Source organism: Limulus polyphemus, unplaced genomic scaffold, assembly GCF_000517525.1.
Source record: "Limulus polyphemus unplaced genomic scaffold, Limulus_polyphemus-2.1.2 Scaffold6248, whole genome shotgun sequence".
NCBI classification, from domain to species: Eukaryota; Metazoa; Arthropoda; class Merostomata; order Xiphosura; family Limulidae; genus Limulus; species Limulus polyphemus.
Genome location: NW_013671858.1, coordinates 40,269 through 52,742, shown reverse-complemented (window position 1 = coordinate 52,742; position 12,474 = coordinate 40,269). Strand labels below are relative to the sequence as shown.

Below are 12,474 nucleotides of genomic sequence, written 5' to 3'. Positions count from 1 at the left end.
TAATATGAATTTTACACCAAACTTAATATATCTAACAGAACTTACAATAGAAAGAAGTAATAATAATAATAATGAGGTCCATACTAATTATTTAGATTTGGACATTACTATTATAGAGGGTACAGTGCATTTGACTATTTTTGATAAAAGAAGATAATTTAATTTTCCAATTCTTCGTCTACCCACACCTAATAGTGTTATTTCGTGTATCATGTTAAAAGGTAATATTATGCCCCAATTAAAACGATTTTTAATAGTATGTAATAACTATAATTTTTTTATGGATAATATTTTGTTATTAAAAAAGAAAGTTAAAGATAATGGCTATAGAGACAGGCAATTAAAGAAATACATTACTTTATTTTTTTTAAAATATAAAAATATTTTAGAAACTAGACTATCGATTAAGGAAAATATCTTATAAATAAAATATAGATTGAGTTAGTTATTTTAGCTTATAAGTAACTAATAATAATTTTTTAGTAATTTTATTCAGTATAACCGGAGCGGAAAGACTAACTTCATGTAGTTGGGCTTGTCTTGGTGTTTTCATGTTATACATTAATAAATATTCAGGAGAAAGGGAGGAGGTTGGGAGTTAGAACTATATAAGATCTTTTAAGGTAGGATGTATAGTTCTATTTAATATATTTTTTGCAAGGGTGGGGGTTGGGAGTTTAATAAGTAGAAATATCAGGGTGGCTTTATTTCAATTTCATTTCTACGTTAAGAAATTTAAGGGTAACTGATTTCCCACAACTGGCTATAGACAGTGAAAGGCAGTGGAAGCTGAGACATTGTGGGTGTAAGCACTCGGCTTCATACCCTTATTTGATTTTTGATTTTTTTTTCCATGATGGATGACTAGATTGACATCAGCACCATTTGCATTCAAACTTCAATCAGTAGCAACTGGAAACTGGACTTTTGGACACCCTATATACATATAAATAGCTTACAGACTATTAATTGCATTAATTGTTAATAGCCGACTAAATCAGCACTATAAAACAATAATGAATTAAATATCGCAATACCGTTATCGGTCCTGATTGCCAACTTATTGTCATAATGGATAATGTCTGTGATAATAGCACCAAATGCAGTGGGAATATCCCATCTATCAGACAATATCCAAATGACTTCACAGAATAAATCTCTTGTGTAGGACTTTGCGTTCCTTTGATCTTGGTAGCTGGAGTTCACTTGAATCACAACGAATAGACTTTCTAGGGCTATGTTGAAATGTCTCCTGGATATTGGCAATGGTTTCTTCAGAAACAACTGGACATCCACATTAAGGCACGTCAAACACTTTTCTTGTTTCCCAAAACTTGTGAAACCACCTCCTAATAGTGGGTTTGGAGGGAGGATTCTTGCCATATTGATGATAGTATTTCCATTCAACAGTTATCACTGATATTGACTCTGCAAACTAGATGAAACATTGAGCTTTCTCCTGTATAATTGCCATCTTTGTTCAAACTTCAGTCAGTAGGAACTGGATGCTTGGATTACAATCTGTAAATCAAGAAAAAAAAACTTCCTTAGTTGAGGTTCTAAAAACTGCATAATCCTAGTTCTTTTGGTTTTGTTGTAGTAAACTTAAAAACCGGAACAAGACTTTGTGGACACCATGTATATATTAATTATTTATATTTTATTGACCTTTCAGCAGTGTCTGACTAACATTACAGAAGTTGCAATAACACTTATGTTACCGTATCCAATAACATAAAACAGGCCTTTATAAAGTGACCTATCTTGGCTTTGTTGTAGTGGTCTAGTATTTTGTAAAATAGTTGCATTTTGGTTATAATACGTTATATATGTATATACATTATTACTATTTGCAAATAAGTTCTTAAATTTCAGTTATTTTTCTTAAAACATAGAACAGTAAATAAAGAAGTATAGAAAACAATTATCTCTTCTAGTTACAAACTTTGTACTCGTTTGCTGCTTGCCGTAATTTGTTAAGCCTTGTCAAATTTCACATGAGGAGGATGTAAAACAAAATTATTTTAAGTTTTATATATGCATTTTGAAATTTAAAAAAAGGATAAATTACTATATCAATACCACAGAATTCCACTATAATTTATCAAGCTTAGTAACTATGCTGTATTTCAGTCTAAAAAATATGATTTTTGAGCTCCATAATGTTTTACCTTACTTCTTTGATTCTACAATGAAAAGAAAGGGTTTTATGTGTAAACACAGAGGCTGAGAAAGCCACTTGGGGGACATTCTGAGCTTTAGATTGGTTTTAAATATGTCATTGGATGAAGTAGGTGTATCTCAACAAGTATTTCCAAAAATGGCAGAGGTGGGTGAGACCACCTTGGTTGATTTACTAAATATAATAATATCCCAGAAAATAGAAAGATAGGAGGCTCTTATCTTATATTATAGCTTGTCAATATTGATAATTTGAGTTCCTAATTTGTAAGAAACTATTAAATTTGTATTTGGACGTCACAAACATCTAATTTGAACCAAAGCTGCATTCAACATACCACGTGACATACAAAAATTGATATTTAGGAATTTTGTTTTAATATTTACTTTTAAATCAAGAAATTAGCTAATGTATAATATTAAAATTAAAATTATTATCTACAATTTTATAACAAACTTATTTACATACATTCATAAAATAGTAGTTCAATAAAATTTTGAATGTAAGTCTCCAAACATGATGAGACATCCCTGACCATAGGATGAACAAACTTGATAGGATTAATACTATAGATTAGTTTTAAGTATTATTTGTTATCCAGATGATTACAATCAATGTTTTCTAAAGAAGCTAATGAAGATAACTTTTTAATGTCCAGAGGAAAGGTTTTGTGTTGAGCAGAAATCTTAACATTTTACAGAGAGTTGAAAATGGAGATCTAAACTGGATATTACCAAAGAAATTCATTGCATTTTGTGGCCCTCATGCAAAGAGCAAAATTGAGAATGGTAAGTGTGTGATGTTAGTATCTTGCATTTTGTTAGAAGATATATATCTTTTCCTTTGTCATTTACAAAGTTTTTAACCATAGAATTAAATAGGATGGCCCTATATTTGCCAGATCAGGGTTTTTCAACTTTTTACACCAATTAGTTTTTTCACATGGTAGTAAAAGCCTACATATGCAGTTGATGACTTGTTAGTTTAGGGTATTTACAGTTTTCCCATAACTGCAGGTCTCATGGCCCATCAGTTGAGAATTACTACTCTAGACTATTTATTGTTTGCGATTCCGTGACTTTGTTGGCTTCTAATAACTCAAAATTCACACTTAGAAATGTGTACACATTGTCAATATTGTAATTAATCTCACTAATCCTGTTTATTTTATATAGAATATAAGTGATTTTAATCCTGCATATTTTATATAAAATATAAGTGATTTTAATCCTGCATATTTTATATAAAATATAAGTGATTTTAATCCTGCGTATTTTATATAGAATATAAGTGATTTTAATCCTGCGTATTTTATATAGAATATAAGTGATTTTAATCCTGCGTATTTTATATAGAATATAAGTGATTTTAATCCTGCGTATTTTATATAGAATATAAGTGGTTTTAATCCTGCGTATTTTATATAGAATATAAGTGATTTTAATCATTTTTATCAATTCTTTGTAATGAGTATTATAGAAGTCAAAAACACAAAATTACTTAATATTATACAGTACATGGACCCCACAGATAGTGATTATATTACTAAGGTAAGCTAGTTAGTAAGTTTGTGTAAGAACTAAAGAAGTTAGTGTTAATTGTTTTTTCAGACTTGTAGTAAAAATCCACATTTTCTCATGCCAAGGACCAGTTTTTGTGAACTTTCAGGGGGGTAGGGTTAGTCCAACCGTATGTTCTGAAATGTTTCTGGTTGATTCATATATATGATCTTGCCATCTCCAGTTAAATTTTATAGATATGTAAGCTGATATTTCATTGGTTAATACCAATACCCTGGTCAAATAAATACCAATGAAACATTTCATTATTCAACTGTACAACAAAGTTGGGAAAATGGCAGGTTTTATCTTTGATTGTGATTTTGATACCATAGAAATTGACATTAAAATTGTGTGTAAATTAGAATCACTAAAATTTATGGTTGGCAGAAAAGCTGTTGGTAAATTCATCAGAAAAATAGACATGAAAGGAAAGGCATATTGTGAAATTTGTCAAAAAATACTTAACTAGTCATAATTTAATGCTAGGACCTCATACTATAGCCTTGCAGATATTTCTAATTATGATATATAGATACTACATTTTCAGAAATAGATCAAGCCTTTTTAGGTAAAAACCAGTGATTGTATAGTTTGACCCAAGTAGGTGGACTTGTATAAGTACTTAAACATTTAATGAACGTCAGTGTGCTAGTTTTAAAGGAGAAAACCATGGACATTTAATCTGTAAAGTTGACCCTAAATGCATCTCCTGAGAGTGTTGTAATATCTTAAAACCCCTTCATGGCTGGGTTCTTTCAGCCCCTAGACTCCCTGAAAATGGACTTAGACATCTGATTTAGTTTGTTTTTTCTTTCTATATCAAACTCATCATTGGAAAATGTTGTTAAGTTTCTGAAAGCTGTGGAGAGTATTAGAAATACAAGACTTCTAAACAGGCTGTACATACTCTCTTTTTTGCTGCTTTTTTATATTTAATATATATTATTTGCTCCTCATCTGTGGTCCAGTTGTAAGCTTATAATGCTAAAATTTAGGATTCGGTCTTTACTGTGGGCACAGCTCATATAAGCCCATTGTACAGCTGTTTGCTTAGTAACAAACAGACAATTTCTTTATGTTAATATCTGTTGAATTGTAAGGTTTCAATTGGTTGGTAAGAAAATAATATATATAATCGTGAGAAGTTTCTATTTCATGAAGAATACTATATGTAAGCATTTAAAAGTAGAGCATAAGTGTCATAGTTATATACTGTTTATTTTTCTTTTCTATCATTTAGGATATCCACTCCATTCTCCAGAGTCATATTTTCCATATTTCCATAAACACAATGTAACAACCATTGTCAGACTCAACAAAAAGATTTACGACGCCCACAGGTTTTCAGAAAATGGGTTTGATCACAAGGACCTTTTTTTTGTTGATGGTAGCACTCCAAGTGATGGGATCATGCGAGCTTTTTTAGAAATTGCAGAAAATGCAAAAGGTGCTTTGGCAGTTCATTGTAAAGGTAAGTGAATGAACATGTTCATTGTGATTATCTTTGTCAATATCTTTAGTACTTGGAAGAATGAATTATTTGCTTTGTCAATATCTATAGTACTTTGAAGTGGACATTGTTTTCTTTGTAAATATCGATAGTACTTTGAGTACATTGTTTACTTTGTCAATGTCTATAGTACTTTGAAGAGTACATTGTTAATATCCATGACTCTTGGAAGAGCACATTGTTTAAACATGCTTCCATCTGTGATGATAGATGTATCTGAATAAAAAATCTGGTGAAATGTATATTTTAGACTTGAAATTTTTATATTATGTCTTTGTATACTGTAAATCTTATTTTCAGTTTGTCATTAGTTTTTTTATGTAACTGTTTTGGTAATTTTTGTATAACTACTATTAAGTGATTGGCTAAAGCAGTAAGTGATTTGACAGATATGTAAGTAATATATTGTTGATGTACTGTGGCTGTAACTGCAGAAGAGGGCTGGGAGACAGAATAACAACAGTTAGATTCACCTTTATGGGCTGAGCGTAGCCCAGTTGTTAGTGTGCTGGACTGCGATATGAAGTTTTTGCTTGTAAGATGTAAAAGACTGTTTAGTGTAGGTAGTGTTATTAATTAATTTTTTTTGTGTTTGTAATTAATTGATGTTGAGGCTATGGAGATTTGGAGAAGGCCTAAGTGATAGACATATAAATAGCTACAAGCAGAAAGTGCAAAAAAGTAAAGTCATGTGAAAGGGAAGTTCGATCAGACAGAAAAGTTAGAAAATATAAAGTAACCATCATGAGAGTGAATGGTTTAATGGTTGATATGTTACAATGAGATTAACAGTTTGAAAAAGATAAGGAGAAAAATTTATCTCGTGTGAACCCGCGTGTGTGTGGGCTTTGACGAAAAGTAGACAATTATTGGAAATTCAGGATACAACTATGGTAACTCATGCAACAGCATAAATTAATTATACACAGATACTATTGGGATAAAGATAAAGAAAAATAGTTTGGCTTGTCAGCTGAATTCTAAACCAATTGAATTGGCCTAAGCACACTTTTGACAAGAAGAAAAGAACTGTATAGTGTTTAAGATACAGCTATGATCTCCAAAGTGTAAAGAATTTTGTACATACATTTAACTTATTTCAAATACATATTTTAAAAACAAGTTGAGTGCGTGCTGTTCGTTTATTGTTGAATTTATCGTCAACAAGTCACAGACACCTGCTGTAGAAGAATCCTTTGGCCAACACACCAGTATGTTTACATTACCACATATACTACCAAAAAGTAAGTTCCTGACATCTCTCCTTTACCAAGAATAAACTACTTGCACTACACTTTGGGGTGACAGATTTGTTGTAACAGTGATGGTCATATCTCACTGTTCTGTCTGAAAAGAGTTAGTAGTGGGTGATATTAAATAGCTTCTTCCCTCTAGTCTATCACCAGTGTTGCCAGGTCTGTGATTTTCCTGCAGAATTGGGCTACTTCAAAAAGCAGTTGCAGGAATAATTTAAATCATGGGTTACTACATTTTGGGCTACTTTTCAAAGTTCTTGTGGTTTTTGGGCTAATTTAACCTACTTTATCAAGAAAAAAAAAAGTCACAAAGGTATTCAATTGAACAAATTACCCCTGTCCATAACTTTTTCAGCAAGCCAGCTATGCATTAACTTTATTAAAGCTGTGTACCAATCAAATCACACATGTTGCACATGACCATGTAAGTTGACATGGGTTGTGGGTAAGAGAGTTGATTGTCTGTTAAAACTAACAGCAGCCATTTTAAGCAACAAGTAGAAATGTTACAGCTGCTAGGAAGCAGTAGAAAATGACTTTAATTTTAATAAGAGATGCTACTTGGTAAGTTGGCTAAATATGGAAAAACTACTGCAAAAACTAGGAGAAAGTCTAAAAAATGGATTAGCAGTGTACCTACAATTATTCAAAAGCAGCTCTCAGTTCTGTAAATGTGAAGTCCAAACACATCACAGTAATCTGTTAGCTCACAGTAAGAAAGAGAAATGTATTAGAAATGTGGCTTCTTTTTCAAATACGAGAACCTTATCTGACATGGAATTTAAGCAAGTACAAGTTAACAATTCTGTTAATATTTGTGAATTAGAGCTGGTAGCTCGTATTATTTGCCATTCCAGCACAGAAAAATATTAGTTTACACAAAACAAAATGCTCAGCACTTATAAAATCTATAATCAGTCCTGGTGTTCTTCAGAAGATGCTTGAGGACCTCAGAAAAAGAAATGTTTTTAACTATGGACGAAAACAGACATCAGTACAGAAAATCAGCTATGTGTGGTGATAAGATACTTCAACCAAACCCTTGAATTGTTTGTAGGTGACTTGGACAGCATCTCAATAGTTTTATTCAAATTCTTGAAAGAAAACAAACTGGAAGTGGAAAGGTGCATGGTTTTGGTAACAGATGGTTACAATACAGTGTATGGAAAAATTAATTCAGTGGTAACTAAGTTTTAGGAGGTGAATTTATCAAGTGCGTTTGTCATTCAGTTCAGCTGCATCTAAAATATTGAATGTACTTCCACAAAATATTGAGTACATGGTATCACAGGCATGTGATTTTCTCGCAACATCAGAATAAGTATTGATAGCCCATTGTGGTTTTGCTCTAAAACAAACAAACTTACAACTTTAACACTTCTGTGTTTTTGAAACTTGAATCATACTGAGTTCATTTCAGATGGCCTCAGTTAAGTATGCTAGTTTTTCACACGTTTGTTCGCAACTGGAGCTTGTTTTCATGATCCACTTCCAATGTTTTGTGAGCATTCACCAAGACCTTCTGATATTCATATTAAAACTATTTCAAGTGAAATAAACTGTTTTTTACCAAATGACCATGAATGCCTCTTCTAGTGGACTCAGTTCAGTTTGGTTCGTTTGCCAGTTAAACTTTGTTGATCACACTGTTCTCCAAATGAACTAAACTGAATATGAAAAAGCTCCAATGAAAACATGCCCTAAAATGTAAAAGTACAGTGAACATATGCTGCATTGCATTTTAATTTTGCCATCAAGCTTAATTATTTGTGAGCTTTCTATTGCAAGTGAAACACTATGAAGTTTTATTTTTTCCCGAAGCTGGACTTGGTAGAACAGGAACTCTCATTGGATGTTATATTATGAAACACTATCGTTTTACTGCTGCAGAAGTCATCGCGTGGATAAGAATATGTCGACCAGGGTCCATCATTGGACACCAGCAGCATTGGCTTGAAGAGTAAGTTTCTTTCTAACTTCTTACATATAAACATGTTGTCTGTGTTGTTATAGTTAAGGTATCCAGAGTAAGCACTCTCTGGCAAATATCCTGCTGCATGTTGAATAGCTACAGTTGCAACTGAAATTAATGAATCCATTAACAGTATTGCTTTATCATGATTGGTATAATCTGAGTTAAAGCTTATGAACCATGAATATTAGAATCAAAAGATTTTTCTAAATTTTGAAAATTGTGTTAAACTTTTGCGACGGGCTCGGTATAAAATACAAGAGTTCACATACACACTTGCACATGTTAAGTATTTACACTATAACTTTTAATGCAGTATATGTATCTTCACAAAATGTAGTAGATTTTTAGTAATGATTCCAAGTCTTTTGTACACAGAAAATCAGTTTATTTTAAAGATTTGTTTTTGAAAATATTGAGTCTGTTTCGTTACTAGTCCGAGTGCGAAGTGATTTTCATGTTATGATTAAAAAACTATTATTCGTCCCAAAAATCTCAAATATTATTTGTGTAATCTCTAAAACCTCCTAAACACACTTCAAACATTTGTTTTCAGTGACACTTTATATTTTGTCTGTTATTTTCTCTACCCCAACTACATAGGGTCTGTCAATTTGACTGACCTCATAACCACCATAAAAATATATATATATTTGTTTTTTTTTGTTCTAGAATGACTACAGATTATAACAAGAAAACACAAATGTTTAATATAAATAGCTTAAATCTCATAACATTATACATTTATATATATTTATTATATTCACCTTCCAGTCGTGCCTGGCTAACAATATAGAAATTACAATGTGTGGTGCACATGCATTCATGTTACTGTATCTAAGAATATAAAATTGGTCTTTGAAAAGTGACCTGTCTTGGCTGTGTTTTAGTAGACTAGCGTTTTGTAAAATACACTCACCTTTCAGTTATAATACAATATATATGTATATACTTTATTACTTTTTACAAATAAATTCCTAAAATTATTTTTATTAAAACATAGTACAGTAAATAAAAAAAGTAAAGCAAACTGTTATCTCTTCTAGTTACGACCTTTGTACTTGCTTGCTGCTTGATGTAGGTTGCTAAGCCTTTTAAAATTTTGCACATGGAGGATATGAAACAAAATAATTTTTTTTAGGTGTTTACAGTTTAATAACCAAAAAATCATAAATTACTATATCAATTCCACTAAAATTTATCAAGCTTAGTAACTAAGCTGTATTTCAGACTAAACAAATATGATCTTTCAAGCAGATTAATGATGCAACCTACCTCCTTGAAATCTTGTTTCAAAAGGACAAGATTGTGTCCTAACACTTGAAAATGGCTGAGAAAGCCACTAAGGGGACATTCTGAGCATTCAGTTGGTTATTCACATGTCATAGACAGAAGTAAGTGTACATAAGGGAGCATTTTCAAAAATGGAAAGAGGTGAGCAGGGCCTCTGTGTTTGAGTCAGTACATGAGTGATATCTTAGCAAATAGAAAATATAGGAGGTTCTTATTTTATATTCTAGCTTGATAATATTGGTAATTGAGTTCCTAATTCATACGAAACTATAGACTTTGTATTTTAACATCACAAACATCTAATTTGAACCATTGCTACATTCAACATATCACATGACACACAAAAGTCAATGTTTAAGTGTTTTTAATACTTGCTTTTAAATCAAGAAATAGAGTAATGTATAATACTAAAATTTGAATTATAATCTACAGTTTGATACCAAACTTACCTACACAAGTTCATAAAATAGTAGTTCAATAAAATAAAAAACATATGGCCTTTGACCTGTGACCCATAATGATAGGGTTTATATATTATACTAAGCTATAAATGATTCACAAAAAAGTGACATCTAACTCAAACTACTTTGTAATTTTTCATGCAACATGATTTACAATTTTAAAATATGATTTTGAGGTCTTATTGATTTGTGTTTTATTTAAGAAAATGTCTGTGTATTATTTAGAATGCATTTGTTGTATTGGCTGAAACGTATTTCATGTAATGTTTATTCAAAATGTACATTTCTAATGGGATAGTTATTAATCCTATGGCTCCTAGCATCATTTTTAAATTCCTTTCTGCATATAGTACTGCATTACATTAAAAATGTAATTAAACCACTTTACTATCAACATATGAAAATGAAATTAACATTATTTTGTATGTTATAATTTGAATTTTTATGTTATCTATGTTTGAATTACTTTGTTTCAAAGGAAACCTTTTAAAAAATACTTAAACTTCAGTTGTTGTGTCACGTGATCCATGTAATTTTAAAAATCATGACTTTAACACTGTTTCTCTCTTAGACACACAAGCTGGCATGTACAGGCAGTTCTACACACTAAGTACATATGTTTGACCTAACTGACATGCGAGATCTAAAGTCTGCAAACTGGGTTGTCTGGGAAACAGAGAGAAATTTTCCAACTGTTGATGGTTACCATGCCCACCTTCTGTACTTTGCCTTGAGATCTACATGAACATTTAATTAATTGATACAAGTATATATAGTCATTAGAAAGAGCTCAGTTTACACTATTCCAATGGTTAATCTGAAATTAGCGTGCAGTTTTCATTACAATGTACATGTAACTGCTGTTTGTAGAGTTGTCTGCTTGATCAACCATAGCATGTACAGTGGTTTATTACCTAACTAAATATGTTATGGTTAGAGAAGCAGTTATATTATATTTAGGTTTTCCTTTTATATTTTAATTAATTATGTATTACGTTTCTTTTAAAAATCATATTTGAACAGTCTAATGGTTTTTATAAGTTTAACTTGTTGCCTGGATTGTGAAAAGTTATTAACAAGATAGCATGTATAAGCACCTTTTTTTTTTTTTGGCAATGCATATCTGCGGGGAGTCTGCTGAAATACCTTCGTAAAATTCTGTGGGCATCAGTTAACATATGTGCATAAATAATAGTAGACAAAGAATTTGAAAGGAAAATTAAAAATAAACTATAATTGAAAAGATAGACTTGAAATTACACATAAGAAAAATATGAATATTCTAGCAGATTTCCATGAAGAATTGAAAAGTATGTACATATTTCCATTTGTTAACCTTAAACATTTCATGGCACTGTATATTGATGATAATAGATAGTTAGTGATATAGTAGAGAAAATGGAAAATAGAATATAAATATTTACCTTAAATAACTTTTGATATTTGTTTGAGGTTCTAGAGATTATACAAATGAAATATTAAAACTGTAAGGTCAAACTGCAGGTGAACTATTCAAAGTGCGAGTGCAAAAAACTACATTAAATAACAAATTTTTATTAGAAAGAGTTGAAAAAATCAAAATTAAGTATTTCATTTTTCTGACACTGTATACTTTTAGGAACATTCTTGTCAAATTTTAAACAATTTCATCCACTAGTTTTATTTTTAGAACGAAAAATGACAAGAGAAACATTATCTACTAAAAATATTAGTAGCCAATAGTGATAGAGTTAATGTCTGACAGTCATCCTTTGAAGTGAATAAGATGTGAAATTTACAGATATATATGGTACAATGTATTTTGTATTTGTTTTGTTGATTAGAAAGCAGGCCTACCTGTGGCTTCAGGGTGACATCTATCGAGCACAGAAGGCAAATAATAATAACAACAACAACAGAAAAGAGGATGACGAAAAAGAACTGACTGTAACAAATAATAATAATATGGAGAATGCTGTTGATAGAAAAGCTGCAGAGGCCAAAATCTCAAAAACTCCTGGAAAATCTCCCAGTAAAAGCAACATAAATGTGGCTCGAATATTCAGTAAACTCGGAGAGATTCATCTAGAAGAAACCAAGGCTCCCAAAGCTCTCAAGTCCGAGAAAGCTGAAGAAACTTGCAGAAACAAAGTAAATATAATTTTTCTTTGGGAAGTAGGAAGTTTTATAGTTGACTTAATATATTAATAATGAATGAGAGGACATTAAATATATATATAGTTTATTATTTCATATTTT

At 31.0% G+C, this 12,474-nt stretch overlaps 1 protein-coding gene across 1 annotated transcript in view; it reads left to right on the top strand.

Moving 5' to 3' along the window:
• Window positions 1–2,275: 2,275 nt before the first annotated feature.
• Window positions 2,276–12,474, top strand: part of LOC106473524 (dual specificity protein phosphatase CDC14A-like) — a 25,267-nt gene continuing 15,068 nt past the window's right edge. The window contains exons 1-5 of the mRNA XM_022401945.1: window positions 2,276–2,329; window positions 2,841–2,970; window positions 4,985–5,215; window positions 8,332–8,470; window positions 12,060–12,366. Of these exons, the coding sequence (XP_022257653.1) occupies window positions 2,276–2,329; window positions 2,841–2,970; window positions 4,985–5,215; window positions 8,332–8,470; window positions 12,060–12,366 (861 nt within the window). The remainder of the gene's footprint in view (window positions 2,330–2,840; window positions 2,971–4,984; window positions 5,216–8,331; window positions 8,471–12,059; window positions 12,367–12,474) is intronic.